We start from the raw sequence: 25,726 nt of genomic DNA, 5'->3' as shown, positions 1-25,726 counted from the left end.
TTCAGTCTGCTTTAAGGAACGAGACCAGCGGTTTATTTCTGGCATTGTTTTTGACGCATGGTGCACATTTCCTGTCTTTTCCTTTCTTTTAGATTCTGCAGAGCATCGCGAACCACGTCCTGTTTACGAAAGAAGAACACATGAGGCCCTTCAACGACTTCGTCAAGAGCAACTTTGATTCGGCCAGAAAGTGAGACCCTCGTCCCGCCTGACCCTCGACCAGTATTAACCTGTCGTAAAGCCAACCGCTTGTTCCTTTTACCCATAAACCTTTGCGTTTGTGGGTTGTTTCCACCCAGACTGCCCCTAAAGGGGCAGATTGTTATATAAAACTGTAAATCATAGCTTGTTTTATAAAGAAAAAGCCCCAAACTGCTGTATTTGGATGTATTGAACACCAGAAGTAATATACAAGTTAAATATATGGTCTGGTACATGAGAAAATTCAAATAGCCCCATTGGGTCCATTGGGCCCCAATGAACCCATTGGGGCTATTGGGCCCAATGAGTCCTCTCCTGAATGTTCTCGGTTCTAAACCCTCTGTAACTTTGTTCTGCTGTACTTTATCAAAGTCAACCTTTGCAGAAAGAATGTTCACATATAGACTGATATTCACACATCAACATTGACATTTTCGAGCAAGGTGTTTTTTCAAAGTGTTACCTCTCCCTCTCAGGTTCTTCTTGGACATCGCCTCCGACTCCCCGCCCAGCGACTCGGTGAACCACAGCCTGTCCTTCATCAGCGACGGCAACGTCCTGGCCCTCCACCGGCTGCTGTGGAACAACCAGGAGCGCATCGGCCAGTACCTGTCCAGCAACAGGTGCGGTGCGACCCCCAGTTCAGCCAGCTGGTGGCCGGCTCTGTTCCCACCCCTCGTGTTTGGTTGACGGCGGTCCCTTTTCTTTTTTATGATCCAATCCCCAGGGACCACAAGGCCGTGGGCAGGCGACCCTTCGACAAGATGGCCACCCTGCTGGCCTACCTGGGGCCTCCGGAGCACAAACCAGTGGCGGACACGCACTGGTCCAGCCTCAACCTGACCAGCTCCAAGTTCGAGGAGTTCATGACCAGGTAGCCTTCCTCCCAGCGACGAACTGGTTTTCTGAGTTATAAATAATGAATCTGCTCTTAAAAGAAAGAGACTCAAAATATCAGCAGCATCCATACAGGCATCTATATAAATGTTTATTCTTTTCATCAAACTATTGTCTCTCATTCATTTGAGTCATTTAAGGTTTACTGTATGCTTTGAATCCTCATTGTTAGTTTAAATACTACATTTTATCACTTTTTACTGTCTACACACACATTTCACACATTGCTCATGGATATTTGGTTAAAAGTCATTGCAATTTGGGTAAAAGTCATGGAAATCCATTGGTCAAAATGTAAACTCTGCAGTCACATGATCGGCGACTAGAGAAACATCCCATCGTCCGGATCAACGGTCCGTTACACCACTTCCTGTGAAACACGTGAGGGTGAGACTGATCCTCGGGTCTCTGGTTCGTCTTTTAGGCACCAGGTCCATGAGAAAGAGGAGTTCAAGGCCTTGAAGACCCTCAACATCTTCTACCAGGCAGGAACCTCCAAGACCGGCAACCCCGTGTTCTACTACGTGGCCCGCAGGTACGTCCCGGTTCCCTTTCGGGTCTGACTTGTTTCGAAGTGGTGCCGGGTCGCAGGCGAGCCTTCGTCTGAAAGGTTCTAGCAAAGCAGGAGAAGCTTTGTGTGTGTTTTACGGAAACATTCCTGACTGAGAGGAGGATCGTTGGCTTGATCCCGTGAGCTGAAGAGCTTTTCCCGTGTTACTGCTTCATGCTACCCTTCAACCTTGTTCCCTCTGCCTTTCCATCGGGGTGTGACGTTAGCGCTTTTACTGCTTCATGCTACGCTTCAACCTTAAAACGCTCCGATGTTTCTCTACAACAATATCTCGTCAACCTTTTTGTCATCTACTTGGTCTGCTATACGTTTACTTGATCCTCTATATATATTTACTTGAGCTTTAGGTACATTTTAAACCCGATGTTATGTTGGACATCGGCACCAATGAGCTGTTAGCTCACGTTCAAGGAAGCAAACGTACAAAAAAAATCAGATCAGATCTTTTTTTTTACGATCATCTACCTTTATTTAGTTTGTGTTGATAATCAATCGCTTTGTTCTTCTTCGTGTGTTTTTTATTTGGGATCTCTGTCCAGTCAACAGTCCGTCTGGAGGCGTTGAACCTCACTTTAATGGCGTTTCGTACATAGTTGGTTAAATCTTTTGACATTTGATAGAAAATAGCCGGTTGAACTTCTTCTCTGAGTGATGGAGTTTAGTTTGAGTTCATTGAATCCTCGTCAATGGCACAAACACTGCAGTCGTGGTTCAGATTTTACCTCGAGACCCATAACGTCCACCAAGTTCTCTTCCCTTGTCGGACCGGAGGTCTGCTGAAACTTGTGGCTTTCTGTGGTATTTTCCATGAAATCCTATGGGATTCACTGTATTGTCCTGGAACACCTCCAACCAGTCCAGGAGGTCTTACTGTCACTAAACTAGATGTTCAGATATTTAGTAGTTCTTTCTTGTTTGCGTCAGAGACATTAAAACATGGAGATACACTTGATGATGGGTGACAGAAGGCAGTAACAGTCAGAGAAATGAAAATGAAGGAGCGAGGTGGAGTCCCCAGCAGGTTCTGGATCCATTACTTGAGGTTCAGAAGGTGTTGAGGGCCGTCAGGACTAAAACAATCAGCGGAAACGTTTGAGAGTCACTGAGGAGTCCGTGACTCTTGTTCCTGGAACTCGCCGCTCTGGACTTGTTGGTACCGGGCGGTCGTGCCGTCGCGCTCGTGTGCGTGGAGGCCCGGCCCGAGCTGGTGGGCGGCGTCCACGCGAACGCCTCTCGGCCCGCCGAGTCATTGGCGCCCCATCGGTCCTGATACTTCCCCGCCTCGAAGAGGGCCCAGTCGGCCGGGTGACCAGGCGACGGCCCGTCGACCCAGAGTGGCGGCTCCTCCGTGAACGGCGCAGAGTGTCGCTCCCTCCCCGCCGCCGCCTGGCGCCCGCAGACGGGTTTGGTGTAACAGGGGCAGCCCAGGACGGTGGCGCGGGTTTGCTCCGCCCACGCCAGGAGCTTGGCGATGTTCTCCTCTTCCTCGCAGGCCCAGGGGTTGTCCCCGAGCGTCAGCACCTCCAGCGCCGCCAGCTTCTGGAACGCCCCCTCCGGCAAGCGGGAGAAGCGGTTGGCGTGCAGGTAGAACCGGGTCAGCCTCGGCAGCCGGTCCAGCGAGCCCGGCAGGATCCGCGCCAGGTAGTTGTGCGACAGGTCGACGCTCGCCAGGTTGTGCGGCATGTTGGTGGGCACGGTCCAGAAGCGGTTGCGGCTGAGGTTCAGGTGCCGGAGGCTCGGCAGCGTGTTGTTGATGAAGACCACCCGCTCAAGCTCGTTGTCCGACAGGTCCAGCGCCTTCAGGTTCCAGTGGTAGGCCGTGTCGTTCTTGTCCAGCCAGCGCAGGTGGTTCCCCGCCGCCCGGATGTCCCACAGCGAGCGCGGCAGGCCGGGGGGCAGCGCCTCCAGCCGGTTGAAGGACAGGTCCAGAGTCCGCAGGTGGGCGTAGTGGGTCAGCTGGCTGTCCAGACCCTGCAGGCTGCCAGAAGGGTGGACAAAACACATTAGATGTACTTTACAGTGTTTACTGAGGGAGTGAACCAAGAGAGAAGTAGTCATTTCCTCATAGACTTCTATACAACCAGAGGAGTCGCCCCCTGGTGGTCAGGAAAGAGAATGCAGCTTTAACACATGAAGCATAGACTTCTATACAACCAGAGGAGTCGCCCCCTGGTGGTCAGGAGAGAGAATGCAGCTTCAACACATGAAGCATAGACTTCTATACAACCAGAGGAGTCGCCCCCTGGTGGTCAGGAGAGAGAATGCAGCTTTAACACATGAAGCATAGACTTCTATACAACCAGAGGAGTCGCCCCCTGGTGGTCAGGAGAGAGAATGCAGCTTTAACACATGAAGCATAGACTTCTACACTAAAAAGCTGCAGACAGTTTACTTGTGACTCCGCCCCCCAGCAGAAGAGCCGCTCACCTGTTGAAGGACAGGTTGAGGTAGTTGATGTTGTGCTGCAGGCCGGGCGGCAGCTTGGTGAGGCCCCTGGAGGAGCAGTCCACCATGCGGTGGCCCCGGCTGCAGGAGCACACGCTCGGGCACACGGACGCCACCCGGCCCGCCAGCAGCCCGCCCAGCAGCAGCAGCAGGCTCATGGTCCTCACGGCGCTGCAGGGCGACACACACACACACACACACACACACACACACACACACACACACACACACACACACACACACACACATTAACACAATGAGCTGCAGTCCTGCTGAGAGCCACTTGAAGCCCTGCCAGAGGGCCGGTGCTGCAGTGGACTCGCTACATAACCGCAGAGCTGCTGCGTTCCTGTGTGTGTGTGTGTGTGTGTGTGTGTGTGTGTGTGTGTGTGTGTGTGTGTGTGTTCTGTCCATCGCTACATCCCTCCGTTTACATTGCATGCTGGACTTCTTCCCCACAGTGTCCGGACACAGCTAACAGCAGCAGATCTGCATAGCGCCGTTGTTTACTGCATTCAGAAGGAATGTCTCTCTCTCTCTCTCTCTCTTTGTCACTCACCTCATCCTCTCCTCTAGCGCTGCTCGCTCATCCCTCCGGTCGGTTCCTCCTCCTTCGGTCTCTCGTTCTCTTTCCTCCTCGCTGCTGTGATGTTGTGGCTCTAGACATGCTGCCTTAAGCCCCGCCCCCTCCTGCTGCCACTCAGCTTCTGATGCAGCTGCAGGTTTGAGGAAGAGGGGGGGGGGGGTATTGCAGCAGCAAGCCGGCCCATTGTGTGTGTGTGTGTGTGTGTCCTAATTTGGTGCAGTTTGGATGCGTTTACTGTTACTAAACTATAAACTTTGAATAAACAAACACTCAGCGCTCTGAGCAGTGGGGGCGAAGGGGGCGGAGCCTCAGTGTTCTGTGCAGCAGTGGGGGGTGAAGACATATATATATATATATATATATATATATATATATATATATATATATATATATATATATATATATATATATATATATATATATATAAATAAAATACAAATATATGTTCACAAATATATACAAAATATATATATTTATTTTGGGTGGTTTTCTTCACGTGGTGCTCGTGTCGCTGTTGGTTCATTTTCAGTAAAATTCTTTAAAAACTTTTAAAAAGACGGCTTTGAATGTGTTTAAGTTGGTCATTGGAGGCTGTAAAAGTATGACATTAAAAGCATATGTCAAACTACAACACACAAAACTATCTCCGTCTTCAGAAGCAATAAAACAAACAAATTAAACTTCTCGTTCAACAAAATGTCTTCAAGACGACTTCTTTCAATCTCAGGACCTGAAGTCTCACGCTGAGAAACCACAACACACTTATTCACACATAGACACACTTATACACACTTATACACACGTACACACACGTACACACACTTACATGCACATATCAGCCTCAGACAGAGACCGTTTCGTTTCATAGAGTTTAATAAACTAACATTATAAATACTGCAGGAAGACACATACAAACATAACTTGCATACATGTGTTAAAATGTAATTCTACTATATATATATATATATATATATATATATATATATATATATATATATATATATATATATATATTACTTTTTTAAATATGATGCTTTGGTAACTTCCATGTCAGGAAAGCCACATTAAATTAAATTGCTAAAGAAAATCACAAAGAACTGTGGTTTAGAAGCAGGTTGACTGATTTATGATTCATGATCTTTTTGCTGTTTGTGGTATAAAAGTATTTTCTCACTCTTTAGTGATGAAAACGTTCTTCTGCTTTTGTAACATTTTAGCAGAAGAGACTCAGATGAAGATCTTCTTCTTCTTCCTCTCGATGATTTCCTCAATCGATGACGAAGCGGTTTGACGCGTCCCCGCTGACGGGCGCGTTGGTTCCCTCGTGGTCGTCAGGCTTCGCTCTCCGCCTCATTAGAGCCGGCGGGCGAGTCTGCAGAACGGTTCTGAACCTCTGAGATGTCGCCGTTGTTCTCCGGAGCGTCTCCGTTGCTCTGCGTTGCGTCTGGACCGAGTCCCGCCGCCGCCGCCCCGCCGCCCTCTCTGGGGAACCGACTCCCTCTGCGTTCCCCTCCGAACGTGCTGGCCGGCGTCATGGCGTCCACCTCCTCGTCCGCCCTCGGCGCCGCGGACATCCTCCTGGACAGCCTGTGGGTCAGGAGGCTGGAGAGGGAGATCCGGTTGAACGACCTCACCGCCACCCGGCCGTTCTCGTCGTTGGCTCCGCCCTCCAGGAACGGCGAGGGTCCGGCCCAGTCGTCGGTCGCCATCTGCTGCTTGCGAAGCGTTCGCTTCCTGACGTAGATGAGCAGGAACCCCGCCAGCATGACCAGCAGGGCGCCGCCGATCAGCCCCGCCACCACCCGGCTGTGGGCGGATCCTTTACCGGCCTTCTCCTTCCCCTTTGTCCCCGGGCGGGTTTCCGTCGCCTTGGCGGTGGAGGCGGACGCCTCCTTCGGCGTTGTGTACGAACCCGGGGGCGGCGTTGCACCGGCGGTTCTGGTCTCGGTGGGTCCGGTAGGCGTGTTCGGGGTTGAGTTGGGGCTCGCAGACGGCGTTGAGCGCGCGGGCGGTTGGGTCGCTGCCTCGTCGCTGGATGGCGTTTGGGCGGAGCTGCTTGGCGTTGACGTTGCCCGCATGGTTCTGGTCCGGTCGCTGCCGTCATCGGTTGCAGCGGTTGTTGTTGTTGTTGTTGCTGCTGACGCCGTGGAGTTGAACGGGTTCTCCGTCCCGGACTCGCTGCCCTCCGGCGATCTGTAACGAGGCGGCGTGGAGTTGGTTGGCGACATCGCCGCCGTCTGAATCCTGGTGGAAGACTCCGGTGGACTCGCCTCTGAGACGTTCCCCCGGCTGGACGCCTCCCACGCGGTCGGCCCGTCCTCGGTGAGCTCGGCGGGCGCCGTCACATTGGTGTCCTGGCCGGCGGTCAGCGGTAGCAGCCACAAGACGACGAGGCCCAACGAGGAGACGCTCATCGTCGACTTTGTGCCCGGTTGCTGCGTCTTCGCGGAGGAACAGAGGAAGTCGTTCAGTCCGAGGCAGAGCAACTCGGTCTGAAGCAACGCGCGGTGTCGCAATGTCTCGTTTCCTCTAAATGCAACTTTAAATAGACGGCTCCTCTCTGCAACGCAACAACGGTCGTTTGAGGTCGTTATCGTTTCTCAGCTTCAGTTGTGATGCGTTCAGGTACTCTGCAAGTGGACGGGTTCTCCTTAGGGCGCCCCACTGCCCCTGAAGGCCACGCTGACCCGGTGATGTTAAAGGATACTCACCGGAGAGCCGTGCGGCTGCAGGACGTCTTCAGAGCGAGGCGTCCATGTGCAGCCTGCAGAGCAGAGTCCTTCTGGCCACGCCCACAGGAAGTGTGACGCCAGGAGGCCGGCGCGCTCGGTCTGACGAGCTAAACTTAGTTCATGTTTCACACTCAGAAAGAAGTGACTTTCCTTTTGGGTCACGCAGAAGAGTGAAGGAAACATGAACATTTAAAATGAGTTATGATAATTTCCCCTTTCAGAGGCTGATAATGCTCTCCATCATCATCATCATCATCATCATCATCATCATCATCATCATCATCATAATAATAATAATAAACCTCATCATTAAGTATACTTGAGTGTATTTTAAGCGTTCCTTAAAGAAGCCGATCACCATAAAGACTTTGTGGTTTGATTTGTGCAACTTTATTTAAAACAAACGACACTGACGAGATGCAAAAGTCCATTTGTTTATTTAGACGTTGTGACAGTTGTAAAAGGTTCATTTGTGTTATGAAAGAACAGAAGCATTAATCTGCAGGACGTCATAAATATGCATGAACACAAACCAGATGCTATGAGACGTCTCAGCGTGGCTCTGGGTCGGGGGTTTGAATCCCTCTGATGCTCTACAGGTGTTCATTTACTTCTACATTGTTCCCGCTCATTTTGTAAAGTTGAGCCAAATCAGTGTGTGAAACTACGAAACTTATAGAATTAGACGTTTAAAGGTTAAACTTTAACAAAGTCTTGAAGTAATTACATAGTCATGTACTTCAAGTACTTCATATGAATACTTCTCCAACATTAAAGGCTTTTCCATCAGAATCAAAAAGGGCTTGATCTCAAGTCTTTTTATATACTATTTACTATAAGTATAGTTTAAAAACTAATACCTACAACAAGCGTTGTACATGTGTACACACTACTTGGGTGTCGAATACTTTTTGGTACAAATCAAAATGTAAAAAAACGTAACCTTCAATTAAAGATGTTGAGTCCCAAAACTGACATTGAATGCATTTGTAAACTTTATGATAAGTTGGATGAACGTTTATACTTTAAGAAGTAGTATTTTGCCAGATTATTTTGAGTACTTTGGCTTTTTGAGTGAAAAAAGAGGTTAAGCTATGTATTGATATTACTATATTTGTTGGTGTGGCTTCAGTAACTCGGGTGTTAAACCAGCACCAGTTGATAAAAATATGACAAGGAGACGACCTAAAGACAAGTAGATGACCGTCTGGGGTTTCCTGGTCACACCACGAGGGGCATATCCTCCAGGTCCCGGGGGGTCTCCAGACAGGAGTCTCTGGAGCTGGAGCTCTGCATCTGCTTCTCCTCGTAGCCCTTTGCCGCCCCGTCCTCCGGCCTCGCCTGCCGTCCTTCGGCCCGCCTCTCGGTCTCCGGCTCGCCGTCGGCTCTCACCTCCTCCAGCACGACGCTGGCGTCGCACGGCCCCAGCAGTCCTCCCGCCTCCTCCTCCTCCGGCCGGTCGACGACGCCCCAGTACCCGGTGCTGCTCACCAAGTCCATGTTGGACCGGGAGGCTCTCGGGGCGCGACCCCGGCGCTGGAGGACCCAGATCTGACACGCCAGCACCGCGGTGGTCACGAGCAGGCAGACGATCAGCCCGCCGGCCGAGCCCACGGCGATCAGACCCATCTCGGTGTCGATCAGGCAGTCTGCTCGGGTGCCGTTGGCGTCGGCGGCCGGCGGGTCCGTGCGGCCGGCGGTCGCCCCGTTCGTTTCGTACGATTGCGGCCACTCGGTCGACACGGTTGGGTCTGCGTCCGCAGGGCAGAGCGGCAGCTGGATGAGCAGCAGGAACAGCCAGAGGGTCGTTCTGGTTCCTTCCATCGGGCTTCTGGAATGAAGAGCAGAAAGGTCACCGGTTGTATCGCGCGCAGAGCGCTCGGACCGGCGGGCTCTCGTCGTGCCGACGGTACTTACTGGATGTGGTCTCTCGTGGAGCTGCTGCAGGCGGACTGTTCGGGCGCTCTGAACGTGCTTTCTGACCCGTCTCTGCTTCTGCTCGGGTTATTTTCGAGGGCCTCACGTTGACGCTGACTAGCTCTTACAGGAAGAGACGGAGACGAAAAAGAAATGCAGTTTCTCAGAAGCCAAAAAAAGACTTCATTGCTGTGAACAAATGTAAACGGTACACCGCGACTAACCCCACACACATGCAGACTCCTCTGGTTGTATAGAAGTCAATGCTTCATGTGTTGAAGCTGCATTCTCTCTCCTGACCACCAGGGGGCGACTCCTCTGGTTGTATAGAAGTCTATGCTTCACGTGTTAAAGCTGCATTCTCTCTCCTGACCACCAGGGGGCGACTCCTCTGGTTGTATAGAAGTCTATGCTTCACGTGTTAAAGCAGCATTCTCTCTCCTGACCACCAGGGGGCGACTCCTCTGGTTGTATAGAAGTCTATGCTTCATGTGTTAAAGCTGCATTCTCTCCTGGTGAACAGGTCTTATCGGTACACTTCGACTACCCAACACACATGCATTGTGTTCATAAAGATCTGAACTTTATGCGTCTCCTCCTTCCTGTAGGTTCAAAACGGGCCAGATCAACGGGGACCTGCTCATCTACCACGTGCTCCTCACCCTCAAGCCCTACTACGCCAAGCCCTACGAGATCGTGGTGGACCTCACGCACGTGGGACCCAGCAATCGCTTCAAGACCGACTTCCTGTCCAAGTGGTTCGTGGTCTTCCCCGGCTTCGCCTACGAGAACGTGGCGGCCGTCTTCGTCTACAACTGCAACACCTGGGTGAGGGAGTACACCAAGTACCACGAGCGGCTGCTGACGGGCCTGAAGGGCAGCAAGCGGCTGCAGTTCATCGACTCGCCGGCCAAGCTGGCCGAGCACATCGAGCCGGACCAGCAGAAGCTGCCCGCGGCCACGCTGACCCTGGAGGAGGACCTCAAGGTGTTCCACAACGCCCTCAAGCTGGCCCACAAGGACACCAAGGTCTCCATCAAGGTGAGGGCGCGGCCGGAGGGCCAACGTGAGCCGGGTCGCTGGTTCAAGACCGAGTGAGGGAGTGTAGACTGGTTACTGTACAGGTAACCGCTCCCAGGGTACTGGAGAGGAGCTGCTTTGTACGATCACGTGATGTTACAGGGTTTCTACGGTCATTATAAAAGTTTTGGAAAAGTCATGGAAATGTGGTTAAAAGTCAAGGAATTTATTTCCAGGCCTGGAAATGTTTTGGAAAAGTCATGAGAATGTGGTTATGTCATGGAATTGATTTCAAGGCCTGGAGAGGTCCTTGGAGGTTTTGGAAAAGTCATGGAAATGAGGTTAAAAGTCATGGAATTCATTTCCATGCCTGGAAAAGTCCTTTGAAAGTCATGGAAAAATCATGGAATTTATTTCAAGGCCTGAAAAGGTACTTTGAAAGGTTTTGAAAAAGTCATGTGAATGTGGCTAAAAGTCGTGTGAATCCGTTGGTCAGAACGTGCATGACCCCTGACCCCTGCTTCCTGCTTCCTCTCCGCTCAGGTGGGCTCCACCGCGGTCCAGGTGACCTCGGCCGAGCGGACCCGCGTCCTGGGCCAGCCCGTCTTCCTCAACGACGTCTACTACGCCTCCGAGATCGAGGAGATCTGCCTGGTGGACGAGAGCCAGTTCACGCTCACCATGGCCAACCAGGGCACGCCGCTCACCTTCATGCACCAGGAGTGCGACGCCATCGTCCAGTCCATCATCCACATCCGGACGCGCTGGGAGCTGTCGCAGCCCGACTCCATCCCACAGCACACCAAGATCCGACCCAAAGACGTGCCGGGCACCCTGCTCAACATCGCCCTGCTGAACCTGGGCAGCTCTGACCCCAGCCTCAGGTCGGTTCAACCCTTTTAAACCAGCGTAACCTCGCCAGCTCAGGAGGGAAACTTAGAAACGCCAACGACTTTCTTTGTTAATGTTGTGTAAACTTCCCAGAGAAAGCTCATCTGTTGGGTGTGAAATGCAAATGTGCCTTCAGTTCAGAGATAAATGACACATCGATGTCCGAAGAGCAAAACATCTGAAAATGCACTTTTTGAAGAAAGAAGATAGTCGATTTCTTGCAGAATGCCATTCAACCCGTTACACTGGTTTCCAAAAGTTTAAGGATACTAAACCCAAATTAAACACAAAGTCTGAGTTTTGCACTTTGGCTATCGATGTAAAGAAGCTCTTATTTCCACCCAAGTCAACGCAGCGACGACAGACTTTAAACGTTCGGAGGTTGTTGTTTTATTTTGGCGGGACTTGAACCCTGGCACTTGTTTTGCGTCCCTCTTTCAGGTCGGCGGCGTACAATCTCCTGTGTGCGTTGACGTGCACCTTCAACCTGAAGATAGAGGGCCAGCTGCTGGAGACGTCGGGCCTCTGCATCCCGGCCAACAACACCCTCTTCATCGTCTCCATCAGCAAGACTCTGGCTGCCAACGAGCCACATCTCACCCTGGAGTTCCTGGAGGAGTGCATCTCTGGCTTCAGCAAGTCCAGTGAGTCCCAAAGCTGCATTCTCCCTCCTGACCACCAGGGGGCGACTCCTCTGGTTGTATAGAAGTCTATGCTTCATGTGTTAAAGCTGCATTCTCTCTCCTGACCACCAGGGGGCGACTCCTCTGGTTGTATAGAAGTCTATGCTTCATGTGTTAAAGCCATAAAAACATCAGTTCACAGACCAATGTTTACTTTAAGTGTGTGTGTGTGTGTGTGTGTGTGTGTGTGTGTGTGTGTCCTCTCAGGCATCGAGCTGAAGCATCTCTGTCTGGAGTACATGACGCCCTGGCTGCTCAACCTGGTCCGCTTCTGTAAGCACAACGACGACGCCAAGCGCCAGCGCGTCACCGCCATCTTGGACAAGCTCATCACCATGACCATCAACGAGAAGCAGATGTACCCCTCCATCCAGGCCAAGATCTGGGGCAGCCTGGGCCAGGTGGGTCCTCCGCACCAAGAGGGACCGACCTCTACCTATAACCCCCGACCTCTACCTGACCTCTGACCCTGTCCCCGTGTCCTCAGATCACCGACCTGCTGGACGTGGTTCTGGACAGCTTCATCAAGACCAGCGCCACCGGAGGACTGGGCTCCATCAAGGCCGAGGTCATGGCCGACACCGCGGTGGCTCTGGCTTCTGGGAACGTCAAGCTGGTCTCCAGCAAGGTGAGCGGCCGCTAACGGACGGGTCAGCGTTGTTAAAGGTCTTTTCCTCAAAAGATGTCCCGACAAACAGAAGCCGGAGGAAAGTTGGAGGAATGAAGCGTCAATTTGGACCAAAGTCAGGAGATTAGAGCAAAGTGAGCCGGCGCTAAGAGTAAAAACTGTAAAAAATGATAATAATTACTCATTTATTTTATGAATTTAAAAAAAAAAAAAAAAATTAATTTCATTATTTATTTAAGAAATAAACAAATTTATTGACAAACAACATTTTTTCTTTAATTTCTTAATTATTTTTTTTATTTCTTTATTTCGATCGTTTTTCTTCATTTCTTCTTTATTTATTTATGTCACTTTTTGACATTTTGATGGTTCATTGACTTAATTTCAAATGTCGTTCTGCTCATGATGAAAAGTTAAGTTTTCTCTCTATCCAGAGGATCCATGACTCATTACAACAACTCCGCCCACATAACGTCTCTTTGGAGGTTTTATCTTTAAATCTTTGCAGGATCTCGTCCCTCAAATCCATAAACGTCGACTCGTTAAATATAATATTTACTTACTTGCTAACGGAAGAAAGAAAAGAATCCTCAGCTGCTGCGAGCGGCTCCGCTGTTTCAGAGCGACGTCAGCGGTGTCCTCCGAGTCCCGCCGCCGCTCAGAGAAACAAACACAACACACACACACACACACACACACACACACACACACACACACACACACACAGCAGAGCTCTCAATGGGGCCTTTGTGAGGCTTGTTGACCAAAGAAAAGCCGGCGGTTCGATGCTGCTGAGTCTCGTCCCGCCGCGCGCTCCGTGTGGTTTCACCTCGGCGTGCGTCTGACTTTCAGAACTTCTGATCATCTGAAATGTTTTAAAGCGGCTCGTCGGGCCGACGCCAGGCTTTCTGTCTGTTCTCCGCGGCGCTGCGGGCCGAGGTCGCGGCGCACAAAGAGAACGTTGTGCGCTGAACGCTTTGTCTCCCAGAAGAACATAATCTGCTTCTTATTGTCTGAGAACACGACCACGTCCACGCGGCGACGTCGTTACTCACTAGTGTTGCAAACAGACCTGGAACCCACGAGAACCTCAGATCAATTACTCAGATCAATAACTCAGATAACCGCTAACCGTCAGCGTAAATAAAGTTTTCTCCTCCAGCAGACCATGCGACTTTGTAAACAACCAATCAGTGTTTAGACCAACAGGAGGAGAGCTAGTGACGTTAGCAGCTCTGCTAACGGAGAAGAGCTAGTAACGTTAGCAGCACCGCTAACGGAGAACCAACAGGAGCAGAACTAGCGACGTTAGCAGCACGTCTGAAGTGCAACGAGCAATAATAAGTGGGTTTTTTCTGCACTAGTAGCAGCAGCTGAACCCTGTTGACGTGTGAGGTGCATTGTGGGATCTGCTGTTCTCTGTCCGGCAGGTGATCGGTCGCATGTGTAAGATCATCGACAAGACGTGTCTGTCTCCGACGCCCACGCTGGAGCAGCACCTGATGTGGGACGACATCGCCATCCTGGCGCGCTACATGCTCATGCTGTCCTTCAACAACTCTCTGGACGTGGCGGCCCACCTGCCCTACCTGTTCCACGTGGTCACCCTGCTGGTGGCCACCGGGCCGCTGTCCCTGCGGGCCTCCACCCACGGCTTGGTCATCAACATCATCCACTCGCTGTGCACCTGCTCGCAGCTCAACTTCAGCGGTGAGCCGCGGCGTTGCAGATGTTCATGAGTGTGTGTGGTGTGTGGGAGTGAAGCGGCATGACCGTCCTCTCTGCTCGTCCTCAGAGGAGACCAAGCAGGTTCTCCGGCTCAGCCTCACCGAGTTCTCGCTGCCTAAGTTCTACCTGCTGTTCGGCATCAGCAAGGTGAAGTCGGCCGCCGTCATCGCCTTCCGCTCCAGCTACCGGGACCGGTCCTTCTCGCCCGGCTCCTACGAGAGGGAGACCTTCGCCCTGTCCTCGCTGGAGACCGTCACCGAGGCGCTGCTGGAGATCATGGAGGTGCAAAATATATCTAGATGAAAAGACTTTCATCAAACACAGTTCTTATAAATGAAATGTATTTTTATATGTGTAGATATAAAGATTTAGGTATTTCAAGAAAAAAATAAATATATTTATATTTATATATATATATATATATATATATATATATATATATATATATATATATATATATATATATATATATATATATATATATATATATATATAAATAAATAAATATATATATATATATATATATATATATATATATATATATATATATATATATATATATATATATATATATATATATATATATATATATATAAATAAATAAATAAATAAATAAATAAAGCAGACGGTTCTTTAAGGTTCTAACAGGTTCTGCTTCCTCCTGCAGGCGTGCATGAGAGACATCCCGGCCTGCAAGTGGTTGGACCAGTGGACAGAGCTCGCTCAGAAGTACGACTCTCTTTGAACGCATCACTGTTTCACCACCTGACGGCTCTCTCTCTCTGTCTCTCTCTCTCTCTCTCTCTCTCTGTCTCTCTCTCTCTCTCTCTGTCTCTCTCTCTCTCTCTCTCTCTCTCTCTCTCTCTCTCTCTCTCTCTCTCTCTCTCTCTGTCTCTCTCTCTTTTTTTCTCTGTCTCTGTGACTTCTCTCTAGTCCTCGTGGTGCGTTCAGGCTCTGCTCTGTGAACATGAGCACTGGCTGAACGTCCTCGTTGAAACAGTAGATTCTTCATGTTGAGTCACTTTGAGGAAGTTTATTTTGATCGCTTTTAAAACTGAAGCTGACAAACTTTCATAACCAGCTTCCTGCTGCTGCTTCCTGCAGCGCTGCACCGTGTGTGTATATTTATCTGTGTGTGTGTGTGTGTGTGTGTGTGCAGGTTTGCGTTCCAGTACAACCCGTCCCTGCAGCCTCGGGCTCTGGTGGTGTTCGGCTGCATCAGTAAGCGGGTCAGCCACGGACAGATCAAGCAGATCATCAGGATCCTCAGCAAGGCCAGCCCGCTGCTGAGCATCGACCGGGTGAGGCCACGCCCCCTCCCTCAGCGGGTCACGTGACCCGTCCCGCCCTCAGCGGGTCACGTGACCCGTCCCGCCCTCAGCGGGTCACGTGACCCGTCCCGCCCTCAGCGGGTCACGTGACCCGTCCCGCCCTCAGCGGGTCACGTGACCCGTCCCGCCCTCAGCGGGTCACGTGACTCGTGTGTAACTGTGACTCGTCCTCAGGGTCTGGAGAGCTGCCTGAAGGGGCCGGACAACTACAACAGCCAAGTCCTGATCGAGGCCACCGTCATCGCTCTGACCAAGCTGCAGCCGCTGCTGAGCAAGGTGAGTGCCTCGTCCTCCTCTTCCTCCTCATCCTCCTCATCCTCTTCCTCCTCCATCTCCCCCTCTCCTAAAGGAGACAGACTAAAGGTTTCAGGTGTCTGAGAAGCAAAAACATCCCTTCTGTTTGTCATTAATTGCAGCTGTGTGTGTGTGTGTGTGTGTGTGTGTGTGTGTGTGTGTGTGTGTGTGCGTGTGCGTGTGCAGGAGTCCCCGATGCACAAAGCTCTGTTCTGGGTCGCCGTGGCGGTGCTGCAGCTGGACGAGGTGAACCTGTACTCTGCAGGAACCGCTCTGCTGGAGCAGAACCTCCACACGCTGGACAGCATGCGCGTGTTCAACGACAAGGTACACACACACACACACACACACACACACACACACACACCTGGAGCTCTCACAGCTTCATGGTGTCGGCCGTTAGTTTTGTTTTTATACAGAAAAAGAAGCACAAACTAAAACTAACGTCTCCATGTTTCTATTAAACGCTCCTTCTTCCTCCTCCTCTTCCTCCTCCCCAGAGCCCAGAGGAGGTGTTCATGGAGATCCGGCGTCCTCTGGAGTGGCACTGTAAGCAGATGGATCACTTCGTGGGTCTGAACTTCAGCTCCAACTTCAACTTCGCTCTGGTGGGCCACCTGCTGAAAGGTGAGCCCAGAACCACTGGTCGTGTTCCCTCCGTGTTCCCTCCGTGTTCCCTCCGTGTTCCCTCCGTGTTCCCTCCGTGTTCCCTCCGTGTTCTCCTCATGCTAACGTTCTCCGTGTGTCTCAGGCTACAGACACCCGTCTGCCACCACGGTGGCGAGGACGGTGAGGATCCTTCACACGCTGCTGGCGCTCATCAGCAAACACCTCAAGTGTGACAAGTTTGAGGTCAACACGCAGAGCGTGGCCTACCTGGCTGGTAGGCACACACACACACACACACACACACACACACACACACACACACACACACACACACAGTATTAACCCCCCCCCCTCCCCCCACAGCGCTGCTCACCGTCTCAGAGGAGGTCCGGAGTCGCTGCAGCCTCAAACACAGGAAGTCTCTCCTGATCTCTGACCTCTCCATGGACCCCGTCCCCATGGAGACGTACTCCAGCCACACCACGGACCCCAGCTGCAGGTCAGTCTACTGGGTTTACTGGTTCCACTGGTTCCACTGGGTTCTGGTGCTGGAGTCCTGACGTTCCTCTGCGGTCTCCTCAGGACTCTGCGGGAGACGCAGCCCTGGACGTCCCCTCAGGTGTCGGAGCGTTACCTGTCGGCGCATCACTACCCGGCCGTGGGTCAGATCAGCCCGCGCACTCGCAAGTCCATGAGCCTGGACATGGGCCAGCCGTCACAGGCCAACACCAAGAAGCTGCTGGGTAACACACACACACTGTACACACACTTCCTGTTTCTGAATCTCTGGACGTGTGAGCAGTGTTTTCATTGGCCGAGCCGCCGCAGCTTGTTCACGTGACCTTTGCCCCCTCAGGCACCAGGAAGAGCTTCGACCACCTCATCTCGGACTCCAAGGCGCCCAAGAGGCCGGAGATGGAGTCGGGCATGACGACGCCGCCCAAGATGAGGCGCGTGGCGGAGAGCGACTACGAGATCGGTGAGAGGAGGAGCCTCCTGCCGCCGCCGCCGCCGCCGCCGCCGCCGCCGCCGAGCGTGTTGAGTCCCACGAGACGCGTTCATGGAAAATCTGTTTGTTTCTTTGTACAACGGCAGAGACGCAGCGGATCGGCAACTCTCACCTGCGCAAGGTCTCCGTGTCCGAGTCCAACGTCCTGCTGGACGAGGAGGTGCTGACGGACCCCAAGATCCAGGCGCTGCTGCTCACCGTGCTGGTGAGGCCGCGAGGGGTTCACCGGCTGCTGGTCCACCGGCTGCTGGTTCACCGGCTGCTGGTTCACCGGCTGCTGGTCCACCGGCTGCTGGTCCACCGGCTGCTGGTCCACCGGCTGCTGGTCCACCGGCTGCTGGTCCACCGGCTGCTGGTCCACCGGCTGCTGGTCCACCGGCTGCTGGTTCACCGGCTGTTTCTTTACCGGCTGTTTCTTTACCGGCTGTTTCTTCACCGGCTGCTTGTTTACCGGCTGCTTGTTTATTTTTAGGCCACGCAGGTCAAATACACCACGGACGACTTCGACCAGAGGATCCTGTACGAGTACCTGGCCGAGGCCAGTGTGGTGTTCCCCAAGGTGTTCCCCGTCGTGTGAGTAGATCTGGCTTTTCATTTAGGGTTCATAATTAAGCAATAAGGTACTTAGGCAGTACTGTATCATTAATACTGTATAGTTCAGGCCTAATACAGTACATTATGAGTCAATACAGTACATTATGAGTCAATACAGTACATTATGGCTCCATACAGTCCTGTGACTCACTCTCAACCAATCAGAATGCTGGATTTCATCTGCCCGTATTATAAAATGATAATAATCTTGTGCGTGTGTGTGTGTGTGTGTGTGTGTGTGTGTCCTCAGCCACAACCTGCTGGACTCTAAGATCAACACCGTGCTCTCCATGTGTCAGGACACCAACCTGCTGAACCCGGTGCACGGCATCGTGCAGAGCGTCGTGTACCACGAGGAGTCGCCGCCGCAGTACCAGCCCTCCTACCTGCAGAGTAAGACACGCCCACACAAGACATGCCCACACAAGACACGCCCACACAAGACACGCCCACACAAGACACGCCCACACAAGACACGCCCACGATCAAAGTAAACGTGAAGAATAAAATTTGTCGCGTTTAAAGAAAAACAGGCTTTTCCGTCCCGCCGGAGGGTCTGTTTTTTAAGGAAGAGCGTTGTCCTCTCCTCGTCTCCTCTCCTCGTCTCCTCTCCTTCTCACCTCGTCTCCTCTCTCTTCACAGGCTTCGGCTTTAATGGTCTCTGGAGGTTTGCTGGTCCGTTCTCTAAGGTACGAACGAGTCTCCTGTTGAGCTCTTATTGTCCGTGCCAAAGTGCGCGTGCCAAAGTGCGCGTGCCAAAGTGCGCGTGCCAAAGTGCGCGTGCTGCCTCTTACCAAAGTGGGCAAAACAGTTTAGTCAAGTGTGTTTTCAGTGTGCATGCCGTTTACTAAAGTGTGTGTTTGTGTGTGTGCGTGTGGTCACGTGTTCATCTCCCTGAAACACGCGTGTAAAGCACAGTGTCTCTTGTCGCTGCAGCAAACGCAGATCCCGGACTACGCCGAGCTCATCGTGAAGTTCCTGGAGGCTTTGATTGACAGCTACCTGCCGGCGGCCGAGGAGGAGCGAGGGGAGGAGCAGCTGAGGACGCCCACCTCGCCGTACCCGCCCACCAGCCAGAGCCAGCTCAGCATCACTGCCAACCTCAACCTGTCCAACTCCATGACCTCACTGGCCACCTCGCAGCACTCGCCAGGTCCGTGACCTCTGACCTCTGTGACCTGTAGTCCGCCTCATGCCAGACTTGTTAGGAGGTTTGGAGACAGATGGACTCCCCACATCCGAAGGGCTGCGAGTCCTCTGCAGCGACAGCGCCCCCTGGTGGTTCAGAGATCACATGACGCATGAGAATCCACTAAAATGAGCCTCTTGTTGTGTCTCATTTGACATCACGGCGTGATTTCAGCGTTGTGCTCGTCTGTCCTGCAGGTGTGGACAAGGAGAACGTGCAGCTGTCGCCCAGCTCCGCTCTGTCCAGCGGGGGGCGCACTCGCCACGGCTCGGCGAGCCAGGTGCAGAAGCAGCGCAGCGCCGGCAGCTTCAAGAGGCCGAGCATCAAGAAGATCGTGTGATGGAGCAGCTTCCTCCTCCTCATGCTGCACTCCACCTTTCACTCTTTTATTCCTCCCCCTCTCCACGGTCGTCGCTCTGGCAGGGATTATTTTTAATTTTTAATTTTATTTTTCCCCCCATGTTTTGCATCGAGGAAGAAACTTTTACATTTCGTGCTGCTTTCAGATGTTTGGTTTGGGGCGGCGCTGGAGGAGGAGGGGGGCGGAGCTTCGGTTCCCTCTGAGCCTGATGGGAGGCGGGCTGGACAGCGAGGCGCGCCCCCCTGTACATATGTGACATAGACAGATGATGTATAAGGAGTCCTTAGTGCTGATCTAGACGTTCCTCCATGGTGTGCCTTGTCAGGGTTTTTCAATGTGTACAATTTGTAAAGTTAAAAAGTCAAACCTTGCCGGGGACAAAGAACACAGGTACTAATTATGGAGGCGGAGCCACCGCGAAGTCCACGAGGCGAGGGGGGCGGGGAGGGAGGGAGGGAGGGGGGCGGGGCCTCCGACGATGGTCACGTATACAATCATCCATATACCCTGTTGCCTGAGAGTATTTATCCTGTACAGCTAGATAAGACACGAAACCTCCTTTTCAAACTTTCCCAGAAAAGAAAACCACAAAACACCAAAAAAAAACATTTTTTTTTGGAACACGACGTCTCAACGGGGGGAACCCGCAGAACCTGAGGGGAACGTGACCGTGTACAGAGCTCCGGGTTCTTTCCTTTCTTTGGCGTTCTGCTTTTATTTTGCGGCTTAATGTCGTTTTTTTAATTTATTTTTTACCGGCGGCGTTTTTAATTGGTTCCCGTCAAGCGTCCGCCTCCTGAGGCTCCGCCCACTGAGGCTCCGCCCACTGAGGCTCCGCCTTTTATGGCTCCTTCAAGGAACCGTTGTCACGGAGAGGCTTTTTTCTCTTTTTTTAAATCTGCGTGTTTTCAGCAGTTATAGAACTTTGTTTTAATTATTATTTATCAACAAAAAGCCAACTCGAGTCGCTTCCTGGTGCCGCGAGCGGTTTCCGGTCCAGAATGAAACGGGTCGAGGCCGACCGCAAGGATCCTCTCTCCGGTCCGACTCGTCTTCGTCGTCTGAGCTCGATCGACTCAAACGAAACATTGTGGGGTGAAGAACCGGACCAGAACGTCCGGCGCTCCAGCAAAAGATCCAGCGCCGGATTCTGGTTCTCTGGCGTTCGCTCGAGGGCGTTTTATCTCTTCTGGCGCCGTGAGCTCGCTCCGCTCCTAAACCCACCGAGAGGAAGCTCTGAAGGTGCTCTGGTCCTCCTGGTTCTCCTGGTCCTCCTGGTTCTATTGGTTCTATTGGTTCTACTGGTTCTACTGCAAACCACAGCGCCTCGTTCTTCCCGCTGGTTCCTGCAGCGCGCTGCCGTCTGTTTCCACTCACGTCACAGAGGTGAGGCGGTCGGTCTGTTCACTCACAGGTATCAGGTGTGGATACAGAACACACTCACACACACACACACTCACACACACACACTCACACACTCTCACTCACACACTCACACACACACACACTCACACACATACTCGCACACACACACACTCACACACTCTCACTCACACACACACACACTCACTCTCACTCACACACTCACACACACACACACTCACTCTCACTCACACACACTCGCACACACTCACTCACTCACTCACACACACACACACTCACACACTCTCACTCACACACACACACTCACTCTCACTCACACACTCACACACACTCACACACTCACACTCACACACTCACACACACACACACTCACACACTCTCACTCACACACACACACTCACTCTCACTCACACACTCACACACACACACACTCACACACTCACACTCACACACTCACACACACACACACTCACACACTCTCACTCACACACTCACACACACACTCTCACACACACACTCACACACTCTCACTCACACACTCTCACACACACACTCACACACTCTCACTCACACACTCTCACACACACACTCACACACTCTCACTCACACACTCTCACTCACACACTCACACACACACACACTCACACACTCACACTCACACACACTCACACACACACACACTCACACACTCACACACACACACACTCACACACTCTCACTCACACACTCACACACACACACACTCACACACTCTCACTCACACACTCACACACACACACACTCACACACTCTCACTCACACACTCACACACACACTCACACACACACACACTCACACACTCTCACTCACACACTCACACACACACACACACACACACTCACTCTCACTCACACACTCACACACACACACACTCACACACTCACACTCACACACTCTCACTCACACACTCACACACACACACACTCACACACTCTCACTCACACACTCACACACACACACACTCACACACTCTCACTCACACACTCACACACACACTCTCACACACACACTCACACACTCTCACTCACACACTCTCACACACACACTCACACACTCTCACTCACACACTCTCACACACACACTCACACACTCGCACACTCTCACACACTCACTCTCACTCACACACACTCGCACACACTCACTCACTCACTCACACACTCTCACTCACACACTCTCACACACACACTCTCACTCACACACTCTCACTCACACACTCTCACACACACACTCTCACTCTCACACACTCTCACACACTCTCACACACACTCTCACACACACACAGGTGCACGTCGTCGCTCTTCACTCGTCGGGTTGATAAATGTTGTGTTTCACGTCACGTTGTGGATGGAAACCAGACGGCTGGCGTTCTCTGGTTCCAGCAGAGGCCCGTAGAACCGGACAGAGAACTCTGGCCGCGGAGGGAACGACTCGGAGGACGATGACGCGCCGGTTTCATCCGGTTCCAGCCGGTTTCATCCGGTTTCATCCGGTTCCAGCCGGTTCCATGGAGCCCGTCGGACGCTCCGAGAAGAAAAACCACCCGACGGCCTGAAGGGTCGTTGGTCACATCCTGAAGGGTCGTTGGTCACATCCTGAAGGGTCGTTGGTCACATCCTGAAGGGTCGTTGGTCACATCCTGAAGGGTCGTTGGTCACATCCTGAAGGGTCGTTGGTCACATCCTGAAGGGTCGTTGGTCACATCCTGAAGGGTCGTTGCCCCCGAGGACAAACCCAGTTCATCGTATGTTTTAAACCCTCTCCGTCTCCGTCTGCGATCCTTTCCTCAAACAGGAAGTGGGCGTTAAAGCCGTGGAGCCCCGCCTCCTGTTGGACTGGATTGGCTGCCGGGGCGACGCCCTGAAGCCTTCAGTGATGTCTGGGTCCAGAGTCCAGAGTCCGGCTCTTAAAGTCACGGGTTCTTGGTTCTGACGCCTCGGGCCGTGGTTTTAACTGAAGTTGTACAAAAGCTGCACATTTGTTCAGAACCGCCTCCTTTTTGTTTCTTTTGAACTGGATCCATCGTCTCTGCTCTCTTAAAGCGACAGTACCTGATGTCCCTCTGACACGAGCTCGCAGACCTTCAGCCACAGATCAGCGACTGTACCTTTAAGACACCCAGAGGTCCACTCAGCGCCATCGTTAGCAGGTTCTCTGTGTGTGTGTGTGTGTGTGTGTGTGTGTGTGTGTGTGTGTGTGAGAGAGAGAGAGAGAGAATGGGAATATTAAGGATTATGTATCCATAACCTCTTCAACAAGTGGTTGACTTGCACTAATTTAAAAACAGTCATGGGTTTGTAAAGATGGAGAAAACCTCAACATGTGGCATGTTTTATTTGATGTTATGCAAAACCTAATGTCTGTAGAGTACTAGTCTGAGTTCTGTTTCATTGCAGTATGTGTGATACTTGTAAATACTTTGTGTACAATTTGAGATGGTATATTTACTACACTGTACATACATGTGATATTGTATCATTTTGTTTTTGTAAAGCAGTTAGTTCCTGTATAATAATATACAAACTGAACTATTCCAGTGTTAGTAATAAAATGTTTTGCTCTCCACGGTGTGTGAACCTGTGTGACAACAAAAAAAACTGAGACGTTCAAAAGCAGATGACCGTGCGCGCTCACAAGAGTGTGTGTGAGCGTGTGTGTGAGCGTGCACGTGCACTGCTGTACATTAAATGGAGGCGTTGCTCTGTCTTTACAGTGGTAGTTATGAACATTAATACTCTGAAGGTTAAAGTTTGGAGCCACATCGCGGCCAAATGTTTTGTTCATTTGAAGAAAACAAAGAATTATCCAAAAAAATCAGGTAATAAAATATATTTTTTTCCCAGTAACAGATTTGATATTTTCACTTTTTTTATTTTTTTATTTTAGTTTCAAATACGTTTTTTTTGCAGCTTCATATCACTGTGTATGGAAGCTCTTTCCCGCCACAAAAAAAAATTGGGACCTAAAAATAAAAATTAGGACCAAAAAAAAAAAAAAAATGGGGAGAAAAAAAAAAAAAGATTTCTTTTCGTTGACAAAAATAAAGAAAACATCTAAGCAATACGTTATTTCATCACTTTGGTTTTACAATAGCTTAATTTAAATGTAAATATCTTTTGTTCATACAACAAAACAAGTACAGGTAAAAAAAAGTCCACTCTTGTTTCAATTCAAAATATCTTTCAGTAAATAAAAAGAGCACTTGAATATGAAACGGTGCTCGTTGGCAATGTGTTGATGGTTACTTTAAAGTAAATCATTCAATGTGTGTGTGGACTTTGCATTTTACTCAATGGAAGGTCAACATGTACTTTGTGTGTACATTTATTACCTACAAGTATATTTAGGCTGTAGCTGTAATTTTGACATTTGTAGTCAGTAAAGTTCTCATTTCTCTCCTGGAATGAAACTTTTTTTTTTTGTTGCCTTTTTTCAAGTCAACGGGAAAAAAAGTTTTTTATTTTAGTCCTAATTTTTTTTTTTTCTTTTTTTTGGGTCCTAATTATTATTTTTTGGGCGTGGCGGGAATGGGCTTCCATACTTATGTATTTGTTAGTAAGACAAAATAAACACTTCAACTGTCGGCCGACAGACTCCAACAGAAGTGAATCCAGCTCAGACGTCTGGAGCAGTTTGGTCTCGTGGCTGTTTGTTACTCCTCGTGCACGGTGGCCTCAGACAGGAAGTACAGCAGACTCACTAGTTCATTCACAGGGTTTCCTCTGCTGGAAGAAAAGACCTCAGAGACGCGTCTCACACATTTCAAATAGAAAGCAGACGCTCTTGTTTAAATCCTGAAGTTCGCTTCATGAGATCCTGGTGTTCCAGACAAAAGTTTGTTTTTGGTTCTTTTTGCAGTTTCAACACGACAATAAAGCCTGAATACTGTTAAACGGTCTGCTGGTGCGCTTCATCGCTGGAGTGGAAAGTGTTGATCGCAGCTGTTCTCAAACTACAAAAATAATACATTCATGTCAAACTCCTGCGAGGAGATTTAACTCTCCTGAGCCCAGAGGTCGTCCTCAGCCCAGAGGTCGTCCTGAGCCCAGAGGTCGTTCTGAGCCAGAGGTCGTCCTGAGCCCAGAGGTCGTCCTGAGCCCAGAGGTCGTCCTGAGCCCAGAGGTCGTCCTGAGCCCAGAGGTCAGAGGTCGTTTTGAGCCCAGAGGTCGTCCTGAGCCCAGAGGTCGTCCTGAGCCCAGAGGTCGTCCTGAGCCCAGAGGTCAGAGGTCGTTTTGAGCCCAGAGGTCGTCCTGAGCCCAGAGGTCGTCCTGAGCCCAGAGGTCGTCCTGAGCCCAGAGGTCAGAGGTCGTTTTGAGCCCAGAGGTCGTCCTGAGCCCAGAGGTCGTCCTGAGCCCAGAGGTCGTTCTGAGCCCAGAGGTCGTCCTGAGCCCAGAGGTCGTTCTGAGCCAGAGGTCGTCCTGAGCCCAGAGGTCGTCCTGAGCCCAGAGGTCGTCCTGAGCCCAGAGGTCGTCCTGAGCCCAGAGGTCGTTCTGAGCCCAGAGGTCGTCCTGAGCCCAGAGGTCGTTCTGAGCCAGAGGTCGTCCAGGCCCAGTGACCTCTCACAGGTTACAGCACACGTCTGTGATGGAGTGTGTCCTGTATATTCATGAGTGGTTGTAGC

The 25,726-nt window shown here is 51.1% G+C and overlaps 4 protein-coding genes across 6 annotated transcripts in view; 1 reads left to right on the top strand and 3 right to left on the bottom strand.

Annotated features, from left to right (window-relative positions):
• Positions 1 to 20,111, top strand: part of LOC137790260 (neurofibromin) — a 37,431-nt gene extending 17,320 nt beyond the window's left edge. For all 3 annotated transcript variants that reach the window (XM_068584322.1, XM_068584323.1, XM_068584321.1), the window contains 26 exons: positions 93 to 190; positions 678 to 824; positions 929 to 1,075; positions 1,523 to 1,633; positions 9,958 to 10,390; positions 10,913 to 11,253; positions 11,702 to 11,904; positions 12,151 to 12,344; positions 12,431 to 12,571; positions 14,002 to 14,281; positions 14,367 to 14,581; positions 14,967 to 15,028; positions 15,459 to 15,600; positions 15,805 to 15,906; positions 16,111 to 16,251; positions 16,425 to 16,551; positions 16,676 to 16,807; positions 16,897 to 17,032; positions 17,116 to 17,276; positions 17,390 to 17,512; positions 17,629 to 17,747; positions 18,015 to 18,115; positions 18,387 to 18,529; positions 18,779 to 18,825; positions 19,073 to 19,289; positions 19,523 to 20,111. In XM_068584322.1, coding sequence (XP_068440423.1) covers positions 93 to 190; positions 678 to 824; positions 929 to 1,075; positions 1,523 to 1,633; positions 9,958 to 10,390; positions 10,913 to 11,253; positions 11,702 to 11,904; positions 12,151 to 12,344; positions 12,431 to 12,571; positions 14,002 to 14,281; positions 14,367 to 14,581; positions 14,967 to 15,028; positions 15,459 to 15,600; positions 15,805 to 15,906; positions 16,111 to 16,251; positions 16,425 to 16,551; positions 16,676 to 16,807; positions 16,897 to 17,032; positions 17,116 to 17,276; positions 17,390 to 17,512; positions 17,629 to 17,747; positions 18,015 to 18,115; positions 18,387 to 18,529; positions 18,779 to 18,825; positions 19,073 to 19,289; positions 19,523 to 19,665 — 4,206 coding nt within the window. In that variant the 3' untranslated portion in view covers positions 19,666 to 20,111. The remainder of the gene's footprint in view (positions 1 to 92; positions 191 to 677; positions 825 to 928; positions 1,076 to 1,522; positions 1,634 to 9,957; positions 10,391 to 10,912; positions 11,254 to 11,701; positions 11,905 to 12,150; positions 12,345 to 12,430; positions 12,572 to 14,001; positions 14,282 to 14,366; positions 14,582 to 14,966; positions 15,029 to 15,458; positions 15,601 to 15,804; positions 15,907 to 16,110; positions 16,252 to 16,424; positions 16,552 to 16,675; positions 16,808 to 16,896; positions 17,033 to 17,115; positions 17,277 to 17,389; positions 17,513 to 17,628; positions 17,748 to 18,014; positions 18,116 to 18,386; positions 18,530 to 18,778; positions 18,826 to 19,072; positions 19,290 to 19,522) is intronic.
• On the bottom strand, positions 2,171 to 4,272 carry LOC137791047 (oligodendrocyte-myelin glycoprotein-like). Its single transcript, XM_068585751.1, has 2 exons — positions 4,097 to 4,272; positions 2,171 to 3,647 (listed from the first exon to the last, which is right to left on the bottom strand). The coding sequence occupies exons 1-2, from the start codon at positions 4,270 to 4,272 to the stop codon at positions 2,714 to 2,716; spliced, it is 1,110 nt and encodes a 369-aa protein (XP_068441852.1). The 3' UTR covers positions 2,171 to 2,713.
• On the bottom strand, positions 5,742 to 7,114 carry LOC137790274 (mucin-13-like). The gene has a single exon (XM_068584356.1). It carries the CDS (start codon positions 7,112 to 7,114, stop codon positions 6,032 to 6,034), a length of 1,083 nt encoding a protein of 360 aa, XP_068440457.1. The 3' UTR covers positions 5,742 to 6,031.
• Positions 7,865 to 9,655, bottom strand: LOC137790279 (uncharacterized). Its single transcript, XM_068584364.1, has 2 exons — positions 9,350 to 9,655; positions 7,865 to 9,263 (listed from the first exon to the last, which is right to left on the bottom strand). Exon 2 carries the CDS (start codon positions 9,254 to 9,256, stop codon positions 8,654 to 8,656), a length of 603 nt encoding a protein of 200 aa, XP_068440465.1. The 5' UTR covers positions 9,257 to 9,263; positions 9,350 to 9,655; the 3' UTR covers positions 7,865 to 8,653.
• Positions 20,112 to 25,726: the final 5,615 nt, after the last annotated feature.

Source organism: Clinocottus analis, unplaced genomic scaffold (assembly GCF_023055335.1).
Source record: "Clinocottus analis isolate CAN_PGR_092001 unplaced genomic scaffold, fCliAna1.0.p SCAF_2, whole genome shotgun sequence".
Lineage (NCBI taxonomy): Eukaryota > Metazoa > Chordata > Actinopteri > Perciformes > Cottidae > Clinocottus > Clinocottus analis.
This window is presented reverse-complemented; position numbering and strand designations above follow the sequence as displayed.